This window comes from Schistocerca serialis, chromosome 10 (genome assembly GCF_023864345.2).
Source record: "Schistocerca serialis cubense isolate TAMUIC-IGC-003099 chromosome 10, iqSchSeri2.2, whole genome shotgun sequence".
NCBI lineage: Eukaryota > Metazoa > Arthropoda > Insecta > Orthoptera > Acrididae > Schistocerca > Schistocerca serialis.
Window position 1 is genome coordinate 146,500,857 of NC_064647.1, and position 24,918 is coordinate 146,525,774.

At 39.9% G+C, this 24,918-nt stretch overlaps 1 protein-coding gene across 1 annotated transcript in view; it reads left to right on the forward strand.

The window, feature by feature from the left end:
* The first annotated feature begins 2,465 nt into the window (after positions 1–2,465).
* LOC126425296 (elongation factor 1-gamma) overlaps positions 2,466–24,918 on the forward strand; it is a 50,897-nt gene continuing 28,444 nt past the window's right edge. Inside the window, exons 1-4 of the mRNA XM_050088274.1 lie at positions 2,466–2,541; positions 2,667–2,816; positions 8,112–8,175; positions 24,439–24,581. Coding sequence (XP_049944231.1) covers positions 2,530–2,541; positions 2,667–2,816; positions 8,112–8,175; positions 24,439–24,581 — 369 coding nt within the window. The 5' untranslated portion in view covers positions 2,466–2,529. The remainder of the gene's footprint in view (positions 2,542–2,666; positions 2,817–8,111; positions 8,176–24,438; positions 24,582–24,918) is intronic.

A 24,918-nucleotide genomic window follows, 5' to 3' on the forward strand; every position in this document is an offset into this window, starting at 1 on the left:
AATAGAACATGTACTCAACTTGGATTTCTCCAAGTGTGCAAAGATTCATTACAAATAATAGGGCAATAATGAGAGTCCAGCTATTACAATGTCAACTAGGATGAGTCTCGCTGTACCAAGCACGAACGGTAATGTCGTTGTGATGGTGCTCCAAGTGAAAGTTGGTTAAGTGGCTGCTGTGGGCCATCCTATATCACAGCAGCAGGGAGCATTTGTAGTACAGAGCTGCTGAAGGTGTGATACAGTAGGCACAATCCATTGGTTCTGCCATATTCTTCATGACTGCTATCAATGTCAGATGGAAACTTGCAATTCTGTTATCAACTGTGAAATCTTGGTAGTATGGTATCGATACCACAAAAAGTACTGTAAGAAAAATATACACAATCTAGAAGGAATGAACGACTGTAATAGTAGACTTACAAAAATATGATATCCATCAATTACAAAACTTTCTTATTGGCTATCTATAGAATCCTATTCAAATTCATTGGGTTATTTTGACTTGCTCTGACAACAGGGAATTCCCTGTAAGTCTTGGGGTGTTGTCAACTTACAATACATAATGTTTCATATAGCCGGCGCTCACTTTTAGAAATGAGTTAAAACTGTTACTACTCATTGTAGATTTGGACACCGTCATCTTTCCATTGGACAGTCAGTAGAATACCATTCATCACCAACTTGATAGACTTTTTACATCCAGGTGCAGGGCCCCTAATGCGCAGGGCCCACACCATTTGCTAATTCTTGCTACATGCCTAATCTAGCACTGGTCTTGCATCATGCTAAGCCAGAAATATGCTATAACATATCAGCATGGTTTTTTTACTTCCTTTGCTAGAACTGCTATTATATTAATTTTACCAAATATGGATTTTAAAAATGGTACAAAACATGTGTGATCAGTAATGACAGCTTGTCTCACTTTCACACATTCTCATACATGGCGCTTCAGCATCCCTCCAGCAGGCATCAACAGCTGCTTCTCGATGGTGTGTACAACAGAAATTCGTATTTAATACAGGATCAAGATCTTCTTTCAGGAGTTTTATAGGCTGATGTGTATCGCTGTTTGAAATGTTAATTATCTCCATCAAAAAATATTTCCATGAGTTTAAGATTATGAAATTTATTTTCTAGGTTTCACATTATTTTTTTGAATAAAAGTGTGGGCAGCCAGTCTACCATACTGCATATAATCATGTCCAAATAGCATATGAAACTGGATTAGTAACTATGTAAGCTACTACCATGTGAATAGTAATTTGTTATTACTCCAGTGTGCACTCTGCATCTAATCCTGAAGTTCTCATTTAAATCAATTTGGAGAAAACAAATTCTGTCTGAAAGATTTTAAACCTTTGTCATTTGAAAGAAGAATCTTCTCTTATTTTATATAAAACTTTAGTAGTCTGTTCTCCAAACTTTTGAAAAACCATCTATAAAACTTTTCTACACCACTTTAACTACTCTTCTTGACTCATTGTTATTCTATTGTTACCAACTTTGAATTCATCTGAGCAACGAGGCAATGAGTTAAGGAATTCTTCATATGTACTTCTTTGAATTTCCTCATTTCTGAAATGTGGCAACACTGTTTTGAAAAAAACATTTTGGAATTCTTTGTTTCATTAGAGTTAGATCTCGTTAGAGAGCTACACTTGTAACAGCATTTCTGCCAATTGTGATATGTTATAAAATATTTTTTCTCTTTAATTTTACCTTTCATCATAATTAATATATAGAAATATTACTTGTTTCATTAAATATAAAATCATGGGTGTAGGGAAAACATTTCAGTTTATTGTTATGAGTGTAACAGTGAATAAGCTCTCTAAAGTCAGTAAAGTTTTTGACATTATTAGAAATAAATGTTTTATTGAAAAAAATGAAGTATCAAAATATAGTCTACCAAAAGTCATGAATTTTTCTCCAGTATATCTGAGTAAACCATTAGCATTTCTTTTTCAGGAAAAATATAATCTAAACAGCATATGGTGTGAACTATTTTTCAGTTTCAGAAATTGTAAATGCTGAGTTTTAAATGTATTTACTGCACACCGGAAGTTTCCATCAAATTTCACTTTTCATAGACTTACCCGTATAACTTTACAGTCATGTTGCAGTAGATACAGATTTTTCAGTTCATTAAGCACGATAGATTGTAAAAGAAAAGCAAACCTCTGTCATAAAATATGTAAACGGGGGGATTCATGGAAAAGCAAATGTAAAACGTGGAAAGAAGTCAACACTTCCATCTGACGATGGCCTCAGGCCCGAAACTAGTAATGGTAATATAAAATCATCTTTAATAAAAACTTATAGCTGTTTACAGTACGGAAACGGCTGCTGTGTTCTTTAAGCAATACGGATAAAATAAGAAACAGAGAAATAGAATACCAATTTCCTAAATCTATCGATAGTGTTAACAGAGAAGTTTCACTGTATCAGCTGCTGCCACAATATCCTTGACTTGCTCCAAGGTAGTTGATGACAACAGAGCTTCCTCTTCCGTAAAAACCAGCCATGGCGTCTGGGGTGAGTTTGGTTGGGGCTCGCTTTATTTAGTTGAAATGAGTGCATCGTACGTGTAATTTTTTTGTATTGCTTCAAATCATGTACTTTGTAATTAACTAGTTAATTTAGTATACTTATTTTTTCAGACATTGTATACTTACCCGGAGAATTTTCGAGCGTATAAAGTGTTGATAGCGGCACAATATGCTGGCAGCAATGTGAAAGTTGCTCCTGGCTTTGTTTTTGGAGAAACTAACAAGACTGAATCATTTTTAAAGAAGTTTCCACTAGGAAAGGTAATTTTAATTATATATTTTCTATTAAGAAACCTCTGACTGCAAGTGAAGTACACGTGATCACTGTTGCCATTGCCGGCATGTGTTGAAATATTAAGAAGTCTGTTTTTGTGTGAATCTACGCTTCGTGTATTAATTTTAGATGAATTGGTTGCAACAAAGAATACTGAAATATTAATAATTCGTTTTGTGAACAGTGCTGTGAGTGTGACTTATAACGGACGGTATTTCTTGACACGTAACAAGTGAGCAGTGAATCAACGGTATCAGAGATTTTAAAATTGTACTACTAACTGCTGGTTATAGTGAGGCATTCTTTTTTATCCAACTGTGAAAAGTAATTTCCGTGCAGTGTGAGATACGTCACCCATTGTTAGTTTAGTGACTGTTTTTTTTGAAACCTTTTTGTTGATTTCCGTATTCTGGAATCTGTAGGTAGTTTAGTGGCAGCATCTTATAGTGCCGTGACTTCGATGTTGAAATATTTTGCTTGGAAGTAACCTGTGTGTAATGAGTCTTCAAAAGTTTTGCTTCCACAACTTTTTATGTTGGGTGATCTGTATCGAATATTGTCGTCCTAAGGTAGGGTACAAGTTGGGAATTGGTGGTATGGCATACTTTTACAAGTGAAGGATATAGATCCATTTATTTTGAAGTCTGTGACCGTTATGTATCACTTAATGATTTGGAAGACCTGTTACTATTTTATCCATCAGTAAAAATTGTTTTTCATATGGTTGAGGTATAGGATTTTACAGGGCGTGGTCAATTTTAGCCCACTCTTGAGATATTAAGTCGTTTTTAAGATGTCATCTGCTTGTAGTGTTTAAACATAAATTGTGCTGGATTGTTTGTGCATTGTGATATGGAAGTGACATTGTGTAATTTTTCTTCACACAACCAGAAACCATGATTTGTGATAACTGCACGTTTTTTATTGCAATGCAATGTTTCCATCAATATGTATCACATTTTTCGGAGGATATGCATGTGGGATCTCTCTCTCCCCCACCACCACCACTGTCAGATTACTATGTTTTTTGTTGTATGACTTGTGTGGTGTGCATATATCTTTTGTGAGTTAGCGTCGTATTTATCATGTGAAGGCATTTGTTTTCAGATATGTGGTTTTTAGAGGACAGTTTTGTAAAAGTTTAGTTACAAGCTTCCTGTAAGTTTTTTGATGCCACTGGATCCTAATTTTCGAAGTTCACAAAATTTCTCCACAGAAATGGGTCAAAGTGGGACTCCTGGCAGTTTTGCTTCTGACATGGAAATAATGATGTACAGCAAAGTTGACTATGAAAGTAGAGGATAAAATTTACCTCAGATTAGGTCCAAGTGACTTAACCCTCCCCCAGACCAAACATACGACATGAGCACATGTTTAAGTTAGCATGGTTTCAGGCGCTGCCACCAAACCCAATTCCTTATCCCTCAATATGCTATGTTTCTGTAAATGGTAAAATGAACTGCTATAATTAGATGTTCAATTAAATAAATGTTAATGATAGTTTTGCTTTGTTTGGCAATTTGTAATAATTGATATTATTATTTAAAATAAGTTTCTAAGGCATTATTGTTTTCATGCCCTTGTCTACATGATTTGTTTGCAGTCTGAAAATATATGTGGGTATGTTACAACTGCATAAGATAAGATGACTAATTTCATACCGAATAACAGACAAATAATTAGGCTTGAAACCAGTGTACAGTGTTTCTTACAATAATGAGATCAGTTTTCACAGTGTGAAATAAGAAGTGTGGTGTCACCGCCAGACACCACACTTGCTAGGTGGTAGCCTTTAAATCGGCCGCGATCTGTTGGTATGCGTCGGACCCGCGTGTCGCCACTATCAGTGATTGCAAACCGAGTGCCGCCACACGGCAGGTCTAGTCTAGAGAGACTCCCTACCACTCGCCCCAGTTGTACAGCTGACTGCTGGCGATGGTTCACTGTCTACTTGTGCTCTCATTTGCAGAGACGACAGTTTAGCATAGCCTTCAGCTACGTCATTTGCTACGACCTAGCGAGGTGCCATATTCAGTTACTATGAATGTATTCTGAACAGATAATTTTGTGAATCATGTACTGGCAAGAGCGACATTCATCATTAATGGATTAAGTATCAAACTAATTACGTCCGCTTTCTGAATTCTAATTCCTATTCATGTTCCAGGCCTCACGTCAGTATAGTTCTTCTCTCCTCACGCCAGCCTGCGTGAGCTAAAACGCGTGCATTTCGGCCTCCACTAGTAACATGGTGTTGGCTCTTCTGCCAACACAAGAAGTCCTTGTTTACGTCCTTGACCTTAACATGGCTTCTAGGTCTTGCGAATTGAAGTGGCTGATATTCTCGCAACTGTACTGCATTTGATGCGAAGCTTTGAGAAGTGGCGGCCTGATTTTTGGCAGCTATGAGAGTAGTCATGACACCCAGTTTTGAATTTCCTTGTGATATAGTTGGCTAAAGCATAGTGGTGGGAACCAGGTGATCCATGGATCTTTGGATTTCTATTTTTGCCCAACAGCTATTGTACCAGGTGTTAAGCTTAGAGAATATGCTGATGAGCAGTATCCTCGATTGATAGCAGGGAAGGGAAATTGACAGTTTTGAATCCTGATTTGATGTAGCTCCTGTATTTGAACTGGTTCACACCCCTTTGCTTACACCACCACATAAATTGAGGAATAGTTTACTACTCTCCACTTTGGTCTCCCTGTCTATGTTCAGATCTTTAAATATTTGTATGTTCTGTTGCAATTCACTGTTTTTCTTTAGTGTCGTGGTGAATTTCACTTTGCTCTGATTGTAAAAAGTAATATTATCACAGCCACTGACTATGAAAAGCAGGTTATGCTTTCAAGCCAGGTAGCCAATTACCTGAGGAGAGTAAAACTACTGTTGGATTTTCCCTCTCCTAAGTTTCATCAGTAGTATATTACTTCATTGATGGAGACATGTTAGAATGACAAAGGCACGCCTTTCCCAACAAATATGATATTTGAATGTGTGGGGGCCAAAGTAAGCATCTTCCACGGCTTGCAAGGAGACTATGCCTGCTTTGGCAAACTTTTCCATTAATGAAACTCTCCTGGCAGATTAAAATTGTGTCCCGGACCGAGGCTCGGGACCTTTGCCTTTCGTGGGCAAGTGTTCTTACCATCTGAGCTACCCAAGCACGACTCACGCCCCGTCCCCACAGCTTTACTTCCACCAGTACCTTGTCTCCTACTTTCCTGACTTCACAGAAGCTCTTCTGCGAACCTTGCAGAACTAGCACTCCTGGAAGAAAGGGTATTGTGGAGACATGGCTCAGTCACAGCTTGGGGTATGTTTCCAGAATGGCAAAGGTCCCGAGTTCGAGTTTCGGTCCGGCACACTGTTTTAATCTGCCAGGAAAGTTTCATAACAGCGCACACTCCACTGCAGAGTGAAAATCTCTTTCTTGTCCATTAATGTTGATATTAGGTGGTCCTTGATCTTCAGTTTTGAGGAAGTTTTCCTTAGAGAGAAGGAAATGTAGTTGGCACAAATATCTGAAAATTACAGTCCACTGTGCCAAACAACTCGGTGCCACAGGTATCCCCCATCAGGAGGGGGAGGTCAATACCATATCATGAATGTCTTACTCTTTGACCACAGGAAGCATCAACCACAAACCATTCCAATATCACCGTCATACTACTTGGGGGGGGGGGGGGTTGAAATTCAGCAATGGTTGTGCGTTAGGACTAGGCTAAGGATGTTGGATTGTAGGTTCTGAGATGGCACACCTCCTCAGCTTTGAACTCGCACTTCGACACATGCCATATGGTTATTCTGATGAGTCACTTTGGCCTGTTTGCGGGAAATTTTATTCTTTTTGGTTTCACAAAGTCGAGATTGCCGAAAATTGTTTCATTTCAGATAAAAGTGAAAAACCCAAAGTCTTTTTTGCAAATTTTCTATTTCCAGGCCAAATTTTTGGTGGTGCTATAAGAATTTGGATTCAGTACCCTCAAAAACACAGAAATTTTGTTTAAATAACTTTCTGCTGTTTTGCCTTTCTTGAGCACCATTTGATTTGATTACACACAAACAGGAACAAATTGTGTCAAAATGGGCTTGTCACATGTGATGAATGCATGTGCTCTATGATGTCATAATATTGTAGTCAAATTTTGCTGCAGGAAGACATTGGGCATTCAGATATTTCAGATAACTGTCTTCACGCAGCCAAATAATTGTCAGCGTCTTATTCCCATGTCAGTTCTTAAAGCATGTTTGATATTGCATTTCAAATTTATTAGTTTTTCAGGTATATTCTCATCAATAAGATTATTTCATGAATTGGGGTTTTGAATTGAAGCAAGCAGATAAAATGCAACGTCGATTTTAATAAATGTTCCCTTCACAAGTGCTTAATGTGCAGGGCTACTGTGCATGACAGTCCGGTGAACGATTTGGAAGCTGTGCGCTCTGACAAGTCATTTGCTTTCAACCACACATACAAAATCTGACTTGTTACAGAAAGTGTTAAGTGCATGCAGTAAGTTCAACACTCTCGTTACAAGATTTGTGTTTACGTTAACTGTGTATATACTGCATTTGAATTTCATTGGCACATTTCACTTTTTATATCTCCTGCAAGTGGTGCTCTGAGTCTCTTCGTGTTATGCTGACCAGCCCTTTATGGCTTGATGATTTGATGATACTGCCATACCTGAAAATGACATTTAAGAAATCTTCATCTCTCTTCATTTTTCAAAGGGCATGCAGTTCAACAATTTTGACTGTTGGCTAACTCAGCAAAAATGAACTTGGGGTAGTATATCAGAAACTAACAAGTTTTTCTAATGGAAGAAAGCTAGGCCTACTTGCTAATATATTACAGATCTTAAGAGGGATTTAGTTTGGTAGCAAGTATTGGTCTGACATTCCTTTAAAATTGGAGTTGATAGTGTACTGGTAAGTTGAACAGGCAGATACAGGATGTGGGCTTACCCTGTTAGTATGTGGTATGTGAAGTCGCACATCCACTGTCAGGAAGAGTACAGAATGGTGCAAGTATTTTTTGTTTCTGTTTCTTGGGAAACAAGTTGTGATAACAGTTACCTATAATGTAGCCAGCAGTTACATTTACTAGTAAGTTTGGCTGCTAACTTCAGATAATCTGGATACTTTAAGAATGTGTGTGAAAATTCATTTCATGTTATATCTACAAAATTGTGATGAACTTCAAATTGTTGGTTTACTTGTTTTATGTTAAATATTCAACAGCTTTAAAAATTACATTTAATTTACCTTACAGGTTCCAGCTTTTGAATCCTCTGATGGCCACTACTTGACTGAAAGCAATGCTATTGCTTACTATGGTAAGTTATTTTATACAGTCATTATGTAATTAAATTAAATATTTGTGAAATGAATGGAGGCATAAATAATTGTAGTTATTAATGTAAGCCCCTATTACTAATGGCACGCCCTGAGAGAGGTTGAGGCTATTTAAATTTTTGTAATTTTGACTGCTAAGAACCGATACCTTACAATGAATTTTATTTTAGCCTGCTATTGTAAAATAATACTGCAGCAATAAAATGAAGTTGCAAAGAAAATGTCCCATTTACAATAGCAAAACACAGTGCACACTTTTTTTTAAGTGTGCCGACAGCAAAATGTCAAATTCTTTGGGAAGAAGCCTATACAATACTTCGTAACAAGCAGCTGCATTCAATGAGTGTGGTGTCATAACTTTTTAAATTACGTTCGTTTGAGCTGTTGCCAACGGGCTTAGGTATGTGCAAAGCTAGAATTGCATATGAGCAGTGCCTTCTCCAGGTTCTCACTACAGAAGTCTGGCAGTTAGATGTATAAGCAGTAGCTGCCAGATTCGCACATGCCCAGGGTATACTCCATATGACCTCCATTTATGTTTCGTGATTTTGCTGTTATCTTCATTTGTGGATTAAAATACATTCTCATTTATGGAAGACTAAAGTATGTTATTAGTTTCAGGTTTCTGATTTTATTTTATCTTGTTGTTATTGGCAAACGTGCACTAATTGCTTTGCAGAGTAGTGAGGTTATTTTTGTCTGTTTGCTAAAGAAATGTTCTGCAGTGGCAGTCAGTTAATTTGAAACAAAATGCTTCTTCCACGCTGTTAGCTATTTCATCCGTTCACTGGATTTTAAGTGCACATTTTTGTCTTCTGGCACATATGGTGTTTGCGATAATAAAGAACTAAACATGAGACTATACAATAATGGTACTCAAAGAAAATTGGCTTCCTGAAAACCCCACTGAAAAGCTTTAGCAGGATTTTACATACCTGCCTTCCAGGAAACGCATTGCTTTTCAATTGCAAGACATGTTTGAACACTTAATCTAGTACCTCCTTTAGGCTTGACGTTAATTGTTATTCACATCTCAAATTTACAGAACACCATTCTTCAGTAAATTATGAGACTGGCAGCACACTGTGTTTTTATCATTTTAACTCCAAACAAGGCGGGGAGTTCGTTCTGTTACATAATTTTTTCAAGAAATATGTATTCCTTCTTACTAGCTTCTTGTAGTGCTGTGTGGATGTAAACATTGGAAATGCTACATTACAGTATTGCAGAGTTTGGATTAAAAAATCTGTTAGTTACTACATAGCAAAAGATTACAGTGCTTTGAGTTTTAGTCTAGTAGTGCCACGAATATTGTGCCAAGGACTGCTTTCTAATTTTGCATTCTGTATCTGGGTAGGATACGATGAAAAAATTGCCACAAGTAAAACAATTCCTTATGTTCCCTATGAACAACATCCCTCACTGCTCCACACGATGCCCTGCTACACACGAAATTCTAAACAGAAATGCAATGACCAGAGCAAACACCAAGGCCCACCTCCCCTCACCAAGGGAGGCTCACTGCTCTTCGGCTAGGTTGTACTTGGCTGCCTCAGCCATTGCAGCATCTTTTCCTTTCCATGCTGCATGTCTATCCTCATGCTGTTCTTTTCCCTCCCTTGGGAACGTGTGGGGTGTTTTTGGATTGTTCTGTATTTTCAGTGCCGTACACTGTTTCATAGGACCCCTTTTTCACCTCCTCCTATGTTTCCTCTGCTTCGGTATTTGAGGTCCTCCTCCTCCATGTGCACTGCTGAAGGCCAGCCCACGTGACATGTAACAGGTGAGTAATGCATAATTCCCAGCCCCGTGTCTACAGGTAGGGTTCGCACATGCCCCCTGACACAGGCCAGGCCCAGAGAGGAACATTGAGCTGCTACCTTCCCAGATTGCTTATTGGTCCCTCTGTCGGGTGTTTGGGAGATGTGACATTAGGTGTGAAAACTCACCTAAGGTGTGCCTACTTCTGAAGGGGCCCACTGTTGGAAGAAGCATGCCATCAGAGATGCTGGCGATCATGGGGATTTTCACAGTGTGCCAATCATGTTCAGTCAATGGCTACGAAATGGAATTAGGCTGACAATTCACACTCTCCCAGCTGCGCCAAGGTTCCTTGAGATTTCCTGTGCTGAAGAGTCAGTCTGATGCAATGGTAAATCCGTTTATTATTCAGAAAGGTGTTGATGCAGTTACTGGCCCTGTGAAATCCTGGTCTCGTTTATGCAATGGTACTTTGCTTCGGAAGACTACTGCTTATTCTCAAGCAGTACAACTGCTTGCAACTTCACTCTTTCATGGCTATCCTGTTAGTGTCGGGGCCCTAGAGCTGTCCCCATGGTGTTATGCAGATCTCTGATCAGGGTGTCATTGCCGTCACTTGGGTGATGAAAGAAATAGATGCCTCGTTTGTGTGCGCATGCGCTATCTTTATCACTTTTGATAGAGTGGTTCTTCCATCAAAGATCAAAGCAGGTTATGAAGTTACCTCAGACTATATATGTGCTGCTACCAGTGTCATTGTTACAACCACAGTCGAGAGTGTTGTCAACACCCAGCCTGAGGCAGGAATACTCACTAGGACGATTGTCCACTTCCACCTCCCTGCTGCACCAACTGCAATGGTGACCATGTCGCTTCTCCTACGACTGTCTCATGTACCTTGGTGAGCGGGCTGATCAGGAGATTCGGATGAAGGAAAAGGTGCTTTACCTGATCCCTCACAAGTTGCTCGCTAGTCGGAAACAGTGTTATACCATCTGGTATCCACATTACTGTTCTTGCCACCTCTTGCTACATGGAGGACATGGCCACACAGACATGCAACCTCAAATTCAGCTCCTGAGGTTGTGAAATTGCCCTGTGTCATGATAGCGTCCTTATCTCCTTCAGCTGTGTAACATGCCACTAAACTTTTTCCTCATAGGGTGAAGTCACCAGCTACGTAACCGCCAGGCCAGGAAGAGTGGAAGGAATACTCTCGTGAAGACTTCCTATGTCCCTCCAGCCAAAAAACATCTCTCTCTTCCTCTGCTAAGCGGAAAGACTCGAAGTCATGACGTTCCTCTTAAACAGTATTGTCACGCAATACCCTCGCCCTGCAGGCCTTGTGTTGCCAGTGCGCACTGCCAACTGTTTTCTGCATTGAACTTCGCAGGCCGACAGGAGGAATATACCAATGCTTCTGTAGGCCTGAAGGAGCAGGATCCTCATGTCTCTGCCCTCTAGCAACAAGTCTTAAACACTTGGCAGTCACCAAGCTGACACATCTTCATTTTTTCCTCATCATGACTCTCCTCCAATGGAACATTCGTGGTCTTTGGTCCAACAAAGAGATTTATGGCATCTTTTAGCATCACAGCGTTCACTTGTTTTGTCCCCAGGAAACAAAATTGTCCCCTCATGACAGCTTTGAGCTTTTGCATTTCTTACTGGTTCGCTTTGACTCCTCCTCCCTGAGGTCGGCATTCCGTGTCGTGGGGAGTCTTGCTGGTCATACTGGATGACATTCATAGTCAACCCATCATCATGACTGCCCACCTTCAAGCTGTTGCAATACTCCTTTTCCTTCCTCACATGACCTTTTCCCTTTGTACCTTTTACATCATTGGTGTCATCAGGGCAGACTTTCTCCACCTTATTGGTCAGCTACCACACCCCTTTCGGCTACTTGGTGACTGTATGTACCATCTGCTTTTGGATCTTACAGAGCCTGTCTGTGAGGTGCCCTCTTGACTGACCTTAATAACCTTATCCTCTTTTGTCTTAACACAGGAGCTACCCACGTTCTTTTCAGACCCCACACCTATTCCCATTTGGAACTATTCTTCTGCCCTGCCCAGCTTGTCCTTCGTCTCTAGTGGTCCTTTCTCGCTGACACATACTTGAGTGACCATTTCCCATGTGCTATCCGTTTGCTGACACCTACTCCACATACGTGCACACTCAAGTGGCAGCTCACTAAGGCCGACTGAAGGCTTTACTCTTCCCTGGCGACTTTCGACAAACATTTCCCCAGTTGTGATGACCGGGTGGAATATCTTGGAAATGTTATCCTTTACTGTTTCAGAACATTCCATTCCTAGCACCTCCTCTTTACTATGCTTTGTTCCGGTTCCTAGGTTGGACTGAGACATGCTGCGATGCGATTTGCATACAGAGACATGCGCTCCACATTTTTGACGGTTATCTTACAATGGAAAACTGCAATTCATTATAAACAGTTGCATGCACAGTGTCGTCACGTTCTTCGGCATAGCAAAGAAGCTAGCTGGATTTCATTCACTGTTTCTCTTAACAGTTCCACTCCCTTTTCCATCGTGTGGGCCGACCTCCAACGGCTGTCTGGGACCAAGATAAATATCCAGCCTGACAGTAGCAGACAATGTCATCGTGGACCCTATTGCTATCTCCAACACCTTGGACCCCCATTTTGCAGATTTCGAGCTCCTCCCCCTATAACTCTGCTTTCCTCCATCGGAAACTTGCAGAGGGACTCAGGTGAAACCCTTCTCTTCAAACAGTGAGTGCTACAATGCTGCCTTTACTGTGAGGGAGCTAGATCTTGCTCTCACTTCATCCTGATCCTCTGCCCCTGGGCCAGGCAACGTTCATTCAGATGTTGCAGATCCTTTCTCTAGCAGGCAAGAACTTTTTGTTCAACATGAACAATCACATCTGGGCAGAGGGCACATTACCCAGATGCTGGTGTCAAGCCACTATCATACCCATACTTAAGCCCACTAAGGACAAACACCTTCCTTCCAGCTACTGCCCCATTTCTCTCACCAGCTGTATTTGCAAGGTAAAGGAATGTAGGGTTCCTGCCTGGCTGGTATGGTGGCTCGAGTCTCGCAATTCACTAACCACTGCACAGTTTGGATTTCAAGCACAGCGTTCTGCAGTTGACCTACAGCACCCGTTAGAGGACGAGTATCTTTTGTACTCCCTACATGTGGGGATTCTGCGGCTGCCTACCGTGTTTTTATTGAGAAATTTTTAAAGGGCAGAGTTTTCAAGGTATGTATGGGTTCTGCCTTGTCGGATACCTTTCTTCTAGAAAAAAGTGTGCCTCAACATTCCATCCTGAGTGTCCTCTTTGCTGTCTCCATTAACCCTATTGTGGCCCGTCTCTGGCTCCCTTTCCATTGACAATTTTGCCATCTGTTGCAGTTCTCCATGGCCTTGCCATTGAGCGGCAGCGGCATCATCAGAGGTATCTCAATCGCCTACACTCGTGGAGCATTGACAATGGCTTTCATTTTTGCAATGACAAAACAGTGTGTGAATTTCTGGCTGCGCAATTGCTTTCTTCCGCTGTTTTCACGTCTTGGGCTCTTCTGTTCGTTGAAACTATGAAATTCCTGGACTTTCTGGGTCCTCCCAAGTGTCTTACCCAGCAGCCAGCTGTATGTGGTTCCTCAATGCCCTACGAGTCCTAAGTGGTACTTTCTTGGGAGCAGATCAAACCCCCCTCCTTTTGCACTGGCCCCTTGCCCATTCAAAACTAGACTATGGGTGTTTCGTTCATGCATCTGCATGTCCGTCCTTCTCTCACCATTTAATACTATCCACTGTCGTCACATCCATTTGGCCACTGGTGCCTGTTAGATTAGCCTGGTTGAGTCTGTATGCAGAAGTTATTGAACTACTGATGTCCACCACCATGACTTTCTCCTTAGCAGATAGGCATGCTGTTCGTCTGCTATGCGTTGCCACCCATCCTATGCCTTCTTCAATGACTCCTTTTATACCAGTATTGGGCGCATGCCTATTCTATTACCTCCTGGAGTTCGCTTTCAGCTCTTGTTCCGGCAGCTTAACTTCACGCTACCTACAACTTTCCCTGTGGGTGTGAACCCTTCACCATCTTGGCTTCGTGTGGCGGCCCATGATCACCTTGGCCATCATTTGCTTCCTAAGGACACTACTCCAGCCGGGCTGTGTGGCCTTCAGTTTCACGACCTTTGCACAGTCTTTCGCAATAGTACCTTTGTGTACACTGATGATGCCCTGACTGGTGTCGGGTGTACCTTCGTCATTGGCGCGGACATTTTTTGGTATCAGCTTCCAGAACACCGCTCGGTATTTACAACAGAGTTCGTCATTCTGTATCAGGCCACCCAGTACATCTCGTGATGCAGGATTTTAAATTGCACTATCTGCTCACTATCTCTCTGCCCTTAAAAGCTTCTGTGCGTTGCACACCATCCACCCATTAGTGCACCGGGTCCAGGAAAGCTGTTACTTGCTCTCTTGTAAGAGCCACTCTGATGTTCATGTGGGTTCCTGGTCATGTGACTCTGACAGGAAACGTAGCCACTGATGCTGTTGCCAAGCCTGCAGTCCTCATACTTCAGCCTGCTGGTTCTTATATTCCCTCAGATCTGTGTTGCCATGTATTAGCAGGTGGGTTCACTTTGGTGTCACCAGTGGTCTGGTCCTCATGTCATGGAAGTAAATTCCAGGCTAGTAACTATCTCCCAGAGGCTTGAACGACGAATGACCTCTTTCTTCGCACTGTCTCTTTAGCTGTTGCCACTTGTTCAGTGGTGCTCCCCCACCACTTTCTGTACATTGCTCTTTTTATGTTGATTGCGATTGATGTGGAGTCGTTTTTAACTCCTCTCTGTCTTCGTGTTCTATAGTTTCGACAAGGGCACATATTATCCTAGTTTTTGTGCCCTAAAACAAAGCAAAACAAAACCAAGCAAGGGCTTTGTATGTTGTCATACCTGCAAATACGCAGTAACGCCTGTTTCCTGGTGCTCTCTGACAAGTGCTCTAACGAACCTATTTCTAACAGGTGGGAAAACATTGCAATTAGTGGTTTGAGAAGCACTGGTTTCAAAACAAATACTTTTTACACAAGATGAATTGTTATGTGTGAGAGACGAATTTCTTAAATCATTGAGTGTTTGGCTCAGTCCATCTGTAATGAGTGCAAAATTGAGGTTACTAAAGTGGTGTGCACATTGTAAGGCAGGTGGCTGGTGTCTTCTGCACTTACAGAAAATACTTTGCAATGGCTTTGATTTGGTTTCTCTGTATAGCACATACAGTAGTTGCCCTACTCCAAGGCTTAGGTGAATGTTGTATGGGGACATTGGTTCTGTATATTCAAGGGATGCTGTCACTACCAATTGTCTTGCTTATGTTCTCATATGTAGACACTAGACTTATAAATTGGTCATCACCAGACTTGGGCAAAATGAGTTTGGCATCTACACTGAAGCACCTGCAGCACACACAATTTTGAGAATATCATGTAGTGTATACATCTTGCTACTGAATGTGTCACCACCACCGTGTTATTAAATACAGACTACGCAAGTATACCCTTTTAGTTTTTTGAGGTTAGGATATGTTTCACCTTCTCTGGGCCCTACCACATGCAGCTACATGTTTATGGAGCAGACATGTATATTTAAAATTCGCTTTCTGGATGTAACAAACATACTGTTGCTAGTTTGAGGAAAACTATAATTAGAATGTTTGACTCAACCTTTTCGAGTAAGGCGAAGTGAACTGTTACTGGTTCATTTCGTAAGTAGAAAAGGAAGAGAAATAGACAACATCCACCCTGCATGCCTTGTGCTAAGCAGAACTAAGGCTGTCTCACAAACTTGAAAATGTCAAGGCTATGACATGCCAGGGAAATTTAATCAAACCTTTGTTAGCAGACAATAGGGATTAAGCAGAAGCCATTGCCAGTTGTATACAAAAACATTTGTTGAAAATCTGAGGTCATAAATAGCGTTCTGACTCTGCCCATTAACTTCAATTATGTGACCATTAATTTACATTCCTTAGGTCCACTAAATGATTTGTTCAGTTTCATATGACCATTACACTGCTTAAACAATTTAAAGGCCAGGTTAGAATATTGACAATATTATGAAAAAGGGAAGATTGCTGCTCACCATAAAGATGAAACATTGAGTTGCAGACAGGCACGAAGAACAGTATGTAATGTATGAGCTTTCTGCACACTTTCACACAAGCAACCATACATCACACACAACTGCTACCTCAGCCTGATCTTTTCATAATATTGTTCACATCACACTATTTAGAAAGTAAATGGAACAATTTTATGTCCAGGAAAATACTCGTTTCAGTTTTCATGCAGTTTCTTCACTCTTGTAAATTATCAAAAACCTCATTTGTTTGCACATACGTCCTGTGCAGTGTGTGTGTGTGTGTGTGTGTGTGTGTGTGTGTGTACAGAATGTAGGCTTGTAATTATTTTTAGTGGGATAAATGTTCAGAGATGATCAGTGGATATTGTAAAATGAAATGAACTGTTCATATTAATTTATGCGCAAAAGGGATGGTATGCAGCCTGTAGGCCATGTGCTAAACAGAACTGGGCTGTCAAACAGTCTTTCAAATGTTGGTTGGGGAAGAAAATGGAAATAAATTACAACTCATTATGTTGGTACTGAGTCAACAACACTCTTCTAAAATATTCTCGGTGCCTTGTCTGATGAACAACAATCTATCCTTTTCATATTTTTATTTGTTCCTGGACTTTTCTTTGCTTGTTTTTGGGTATACACTAGTAAATGTGACCCCTTACATACAGCAGATGTGTGAGAAATTGTAAACTAAACAATGCAACCATTGTAGGAATTGGGTGCTCTATACCAGATGATGTCTGTCTGTATGAAATGTGCAATTTTTCCAATAACTGACTGCATAGAATAACTTTGTGAATCATTACATATGAAATGTTGGAGCCAACTGCAGACTTCTTCGCAGTATGTTTAGTTCCATGTCTCCTTTCTCAAAGGCAGCTGCGCATTGTTGTGTAAGCTGTAACTCAGAAAGGTAAAAAAAAGTTACACATTTTGCATTGTTTATTTGATTAATAGATCAACAATTTTCAAGTGTACTACATTTGTGTAAGTTACTCATTGTCTTTTAGATAGCTGTATGTTTCACTGTAAATGGCATAGAATGAGGTTGTCACATTGAGATACTTTCTATTGTCATTCAGTGGAATGTCACATTCTTTACGGAATATTTGGCCCTGTGTGTAATGATAATCTATCCTAAATCCCTCAGACAAAAACACAATGCCCAGTAGTTGGAAGAAAGCACACGGTACACCTGTGTGCGAGTAAGGTAGCAAGTGATTCATATCAGTACATCACAAGTCACCATAAAGTGCATGGCAGTGTCTACCATTCAGTATGCTGACATTCATTCATTGTAAAATCTTAGAATATATTCTGAACTTGAACATAATGGGGTATCTTGGAAAGAATGACCTCTCCACGTTTACAAACATGGTTTCAAATGACATTGATCGCGTGTAACCCAATTTGCGTTTTTCTCACATGTCTTCTTGGAAACAGTGGATCAAGACAGGTAGATGCTGTATTTCTTTACTTCCAAAAGCCTTGAACCCAATACCACACATGCTTATAATTAAAAGTAGTCATATGGGGCATCAAACAAAATTTGTGACTGAATTGAGGATTTTTTGGTAGGGAGGACACTGCATGTTATCTTGGAGTCAACATATGTAGAAATAAATTCAGATTCCCAGGGAAGAGTTTTGGGCTATTTGCTGTTCATTTGTTTATAACTGACATGGTTGGTGCATTGATGGTAACCTCACATGTTTGCAGATGATGCAGTTGTATGTAATGAAGATACTATCTAAAACAGATGCAGCAATATTCAATAGGGCATTGATTAGATTTCAAAGAAGTGCTAAGATTGTCAGTTTCCTTTAGCTGTTCATAAATGTAAAATTTTGCACTCAACAAATTGAAAATACGTATAGCTTATGAATACAAAAACAGCTAGCAATTTGAATAAGTTATTTATCACAAATATCTGGTTTTAAGAACTTGTTGTAAGACCTTTTAAGGGTGTATAATGGAACAATCGCATAGGCTTAGCGTAGATAAAACAAGTGGCAAAATTTTGTTCATTGTTAAAATACTATGGAAGTGCAATGATTATACAAAGGAGATTATGTTCCATCGTCTTTCGGGCGTGCACTTGGGACAACGACAATTCTTCTTGCGATATTTCAGCTAGAAACCTCCCAGCCATCTTCAAGGTGAGTCGGAGACAGTTCATAGCGTTTGCGCGTGCCTATTGATACGGAGAATCACGTGATACAAAGCTGCTGAGGATTGAAAGTGCATGCGTCAAAGATATCAGTCACCACTACTGTGCTAGTCATAGATAAGATGTATATAGCAAAGATAAACACATAAGCGCCGAGTGCAAACAAAATAGTGCTGCTGCGAATCCACCGTGCTTGTAAATAAATAATTCTGCATCTGTCGGAAGTGAAGATGCAGAAATTCTTTCCGAACGAAGGTGTGAAATAAGCGGTGTCCAAGCATTCTCAAAATGAAATCCTTGGTCACGGTTTAGCAGGTTGTCGGCTAGTTGTATTTCTACAGTTTCCTTAACAACTGAGTCCCAGAAAGATGAAGCAGTAGTTAAAATCTTAACATCTTTATAATCCGTGGCATGGCCAGTAGAAATGCAATGTTCGGCAACTGCTGATTTGTTGGACTGAAGAAGACGTGTGTACCGCTGGTGTTCGACGCATCGTTTCTGTACAGTGCGCGTGGTTTGCCCTGTGTAATGTTTGCCACACTCACAAGGGATTTCATAAACTCCCGCTTTTCGCAAGAGCAGGTCATCCTTAACGGATCCCAACAAGGCTGCAGTCTTAGCTGGTGGGCGGAATATCACATCCACTTTGTTTCTTCAAGATTCTAGCGATTTTAGAAGAAACATTACCCACGTATGGGAGAAAGGCTGTAGATTTCACATCCCTTTCCACTTCCTCATCCTTTTCCTGTGATTTTTCTGCAGTTTTTATTTGCAGGGCTTTCTTAATCTGCTGTTGCGAATAGCCATTTCTCCTAAAAACTGCCTCTAGGTGTACAAGCTCATCCTGCAGGCTGTCAACATCAGTTACTATGTGAGCCCTGTGGACCAAAGTTTTCAGAACACTCATAATTTGCGACAGATGGTGGCAGCTAGACGCCTGCAAATACAGGTCTGTATGTGTGGGCTTACGGTATACGCAATGACCTAGGGATCCATCTTCTTTCCGGCGAACCAGCGCATCCAGAAACGGTAACTAGCCATTCTTCTCTCGCTCCATAGTGAACTTGATGTTTCCGTGAATGGAATTGAAGATGTTCCGAAAACTATAAATTTATCCTCTCCGTGGGGCCACGCTGTGAAAGTGCAACCACGTATCTCCAGAAGACTGTCGGTTTTAATACTGCTGAGTTGAGGGCTTTCTCTTCAAAATCGTCCATAAACAAATTATTGCAAGAAGAATTGTTGCTGTTCCAAGTGCACGCCCAAAAGATGATGGAACATTATGTCCACCGGGAAAACTTCAAGAATCAAAGGAGATTATGTACAAAGCCCTTCTGCAACTCTTTCTCAAGTGTGTCGAGTCCATGCCTTATAGGAATTTGACTATTGAATGTATACCAAACGTTTGACCTGTGGTTGAGTGACATGTAGATGCTGAATTGACAGAACAGGCAGGAGCGTGAAGATAGATGCAGACTATCCTGAGAAAGTATTGTGTCAAGAACCAGCTTTAAATGATTTGCACAAATTACTACACATTGCATCTGTTGGGTGGAAAGCACAAGCTGAGACTGACCATAGCATGCACAGAGGCAGAACAGTGATTCTGTCTGTGCTCTGTATACAAATTGAATGGGAAGAAGCTCTAATAAGTTCTAAAGTGGAATATACCCTCTACCGTACACTTCAGTGGTTTTCAAATTGTGGATGTAAATATTAATAAAATGTGTAGTTATCCATGTTTCAGTTATTACCCTTTTGAAAATTACCGACAGTGTTCATTTCTTGGAACCCATAGCTAAATAAGTCTTGTATGTTTTTCGGAATATCGCTTAATATAACAGTTGGAAACTAGTAGAACACTTGTGCACTAGCTTTGCTGTTGGCCAAATAGGATTGCTTGGGTAGAAAGGGTAACTTTGTGTTTGTGTAATTGAAGTGTATATTTGATTAGTTGGGCATACTGAATGGGTTGGTAATTCCACACTCAATTTTTGGGATTAACATAGCTGGAGAGCCTTTTTTTAAAAGCAGTGTGTCCTTCTCTTAACTGCCAGGATTGAAGAGCAGCTGAGCTGCTTTTTAGATTTCACCCAGCCCCTGCCCATCACACATCAGCAGAGAGAAGTGATGTCAATCATGGTTGCCTAACATTTATATTGTCAATTCAACTTTTCGCTTTAAATGAACTGTACATTTAGATTCATTTCATAACCAGGAAATGAACAATAGAGCAGAGCTAAGATTCTCTCACATTTGGCTTGGCAAGGAAAAGAGAGCATCTAAAACTTCACTTCTGTTACTACTTAAGGGTTACAAAATGCAATGGAGTTAAGGGCCCAAATTTTCTATTTTCAGGAAATCTTCAAACAATTAACACCCATTACTGTACTCTAAATGCTTACAGCAACCAAGCCGTTAATTTTATTCTCTCGGGAAGTACAACAAACCATATTTTGAAAATGAAAGAAACACTGTTAATGACTGCGTGTGTTGTATATTTCTACATTTATTGCAGTTGCTTGTATGAATTTGTTTTCTAGAAGAACAGTCATTTTTCTGAAAAATTTAAAATGTTAAGCCAACCTTTTCTTGTATGACAGAATGAAATGTTCAGTTTCATTTTGTGAACAGAAAAGGAAGAGAAAGGGACAACATCCACCCTGCAGGCCTTGTGCGAAGCAGAACTAAGGTTGTCTGACAGTATTGCAGGTCTTGGTCAAATAGGACTGCTTAGCAGGGAAGTGGTACAAGAAATTAAAAATGTCGTTTTGCATACGAAAAAGTGTTGTACAGTGTTTCTTGTGTATTTAACGGTAACAGTATTAAACACCTCATTGTAACTGTCTCATTAACTGTAGCAACACAACCACATATTCAGTCAGTACTATCTACAGGGGATACTTTGACCACAAAAAAATTAAAATAATACAAATTTCATTTTTAACAACATGCTTTTTAAATATTCATTTAGGTGTATGTAGGATCCAGAACCTGAAAATATTGACACTGACATCCATTGTCAAAAGTTGTATCTATTACTATTACTAATGTTTTTGGATTAAGTTTGAATGCAAAAGAATTGTAGAATGTGGTAGAAGAATTATTGAAAACAAATTGGCATTGTTAGTTACACATTTTCAGAATAGTTCATTATAATAGACTGGAAATGACACCAGTGGTTAAGGGGACATGACCCTGAACAGACAGCATTTTTAGCATTATCTTCACCCTCATAGTGCAATTGATCTATAAATGAGGTAGCTCAAAATTCTTAGACACAATTAGTCATTAGTCAAAGCATTTCCCAAATTATAGAGATATTTATTATTATATTTTGGTACTGACAACAATATAATAGTATATAAAAAAACAGAACACTGTCAGTGTGGTACCATTTACTTTGGAACCACTGACTGCACAGCTTGGAAAAAGAGTACAAACAACATTCACGTAAGTGTTTTATGGCTCCAGTTTCCTTCCCTGATGCTGATCTGTAAAGACAAGTAATTTATTTTACTACAACAAGAATATTTAATTTCAGGAAATAGTATGGAAGGTAGGTAGAAGAGGTCAATCTAAATATCTGTACCAATTTTTGTGCATTTAACTTCAGTCATTTAGGAGAAAAGTGTACCTGAATCATGAAAATTCAAGTTTTCGGTAAATCGCAAAATATGATTTACGGATTCATTAATTTACTACCATGCTCACTTAGAACATTTCAGCTGCAGACTCCAGTTGCCTCCTGTTTCGTTATCCTCCATACTTTTATTTTATTCTTTTCTTTATCCTTGACTCTTTGGTAACAGCTTCTGTAGGTATCTCTGCTTCGATTACCTGCCGCTTATCAATAGCAGTTAGAGCTGAAGCCATATTCCCTTCCTGTCTTGATGCTCAAATTCTTCATAACAGTAATCCTTGAAATTGCACCATCATTGAATGTTGTTATTGCATGCATTACACCAATCCTCAGCACTGTCAGCCCAACAAATACAGTTTTGGGTATTCTCTCCCATAGACAGCTGTTGAAGCTTTCATTTGCATTCTGAGAGAGACCTTGCATACATTTCCTTAGATTTTTATTTGCCAGACTCTATATATAGACCTAATTGTTTCAGTTACAGCAAGTGGTAAGGAATGCTTATTGGTATACTCTATGCCTATATCATTGCTAAAGTAGTACTTGCACTGTGAATCTTCCCCGTTTGGACACAAACCATGCTGTGTGGTTTCATCTGTTGACACTCTGTGAAACCATGTTGCCCAAACAGCTCGTCTCGTTCTCCGAATCTCCTACATTTCTCCTTAGTCCATAATATTGAGTCAAAGAATAAATTTTAGTTTTTTCTAAAATGACCTGGACTGCCTATGTGTTTTCTGTCTAACAGTTTCCCCCCCCCCCCCCCCCCCCCCCCCCCCCACTGAAGTCTTTACATAATTTTCTCAGCCAAGCTCTCATTTTTGTATGTGCCCAACACATTCAAGCTTCCCTATCAGTGTGTCCTCTTATGGTCTGTCATTAACAACAGTAGTGTGTCCCTTACAGTCCCCATCCCCAAGGTAGCCTACATACCTCACACCACGACTGATCTCTGATCTTCTATAGATGTGTAGAACTCCTTTCATTCCCATGTTTCCACTTGGGCCATCAAAGTTCTTTTCACAAACATTGGTGCCAATAAATTTACTTGAACAACCATGGCAGTGCTTTGTTAGACACTTATAATCTAGTATCTTACCAGTTTCAATAAATTTGGCAGTTTCAATCCCATTCAGAGGAGTATGACCTCTCTTCTGCCAAGATGCATCAAATACTGCTACAATGTCTGTATTCTCAGGCAAGGCTACAGCTTCTTCTGCTGCTGTCCTCATTGTTCACTTGCACCACATAAAGCATTATGTATTAATTTATTATATCTGTCATACCTCAGTAGAGGTAGAGGCAAATCCATCACTGCACAAAAAGTCTGGGCAGCTCTCCTACCCCTTCCAATACATCACATTGCATAAGCAAGTTGAATGTTTAAACTGTCAGTTGCTTGCGATGTCATAGTATCACTGTGCATCTTACATGAGTTATAGCCAATCACTAATAGAATTGAAAGACCTTTCCTTGCTCAAATGTCCACAGAAACGTCAATACTATCTTCACAATTGCAGTACTTACATTTCACAACACTCTTCAAAAGTCTTGTTATTGCTGCTGACAATACTACTAGGCTTCTTCGTATTACATTCAGAAAGTGAGTGTACAACTAGAAGCACCACCTGTAGGCACAGTTTCCGCGGATGACTTTCAAAGCAACTGATGTACTACTACTACTACTACTACTACTACTACTACTACAACAACAACAAAACCACATGTGTATGAAATTCCAAAATCATATATTCTCAGATCTTTGTTTACATTCAGACCATAGCCTTCTAGACGTGCATGTACTTTGGTTCCAGTAGTCAGTACCTTCTGGAATACACCTGTGTTGACAATCTGTAACTAATTACAGAAAAAATGTAAGAACAAAATAATGCATCACGTATTCTGACACTTCAAACTGACAGATGGGCGTGGCCCCTGTGCAACATTACTTTAAACCTCAAATTTAGATCGAATGGAAAAAATGCCCATAAACTGTACATTTTTGAAATCAGCATGAAATGCTCTTTCCTATAGACCAAGAATTGTTTCAAATTTTTGGTCATTTTCACGAGCATGTCCTCTTAAAGGCTGTGTGTGTGTGTGTGTGTGTGTGTGTGTGTGTGTGTGTGTGTGTGTGTGTGTGTTTGTTTTTCACTAGATCTTGCATTATGCTGTAATTTTGCTAAAACCAATTTCCACTACGAAGTTTTTAAAATCTGTATGACCTTGGAGGTGCTAAAACGACGCATTGAGTGCTTGAAATTTGAATATTCAGGGATTATTGCTAGACTGTTTCTGTGATTGCAATGTCAAATCTGAATTCAGGCAGTTTCAATATAGCCAGGCAAATAATTACCAGCCTCCTTTTGCTAAGACTGTGTGATATAATTCGAGAATTTAAAAAGTTGCACGTTAGGCTTTATCAATCATCCGAATAGAATAGTTATCACATTATTAGATTAGTTACAGATGCCTGCTTTATCAGGTATATCTACAACTCTTGCATTTATTGCAGTGGCGAATGCGCAGCTTAGGGGTCAGTCTGACCTGGAGCGTGCTCAGGTGTTGCAGTGGCTGGGTTTTGCAGACAGTGAAATCCTCCCTGCCTCCTGTACATGGGTGTTCCCATGCATTGGTATCATGCAGTACAACAAGCAGGTAGGTTACAAGACGCACATTTTTCTGTCTGGGTAAATAACTTTATATTTAAGACTTGCATTTAATTTAGGTGGTTGTGGAGGAACAGTGATGAGGGGTAGCTAAAGGCAAGCATATTTACTTGTATTAGAGAATATAAAGATCACATTATTTTGCGACAGTGAAGTCCCCTTCCAGCACAGTCAATACAGTGAAACAAAATTCACTCCCGAAATATAAAATGATAAAACTATTTTTCAAATGCCTGTGAGATATGTTGCACACATGAAACATCAGAGGAATGTATTTACCGTTTGATGGAGCAGATGCTGGTGAAGTCTGTTTCTGATGCTAGTCC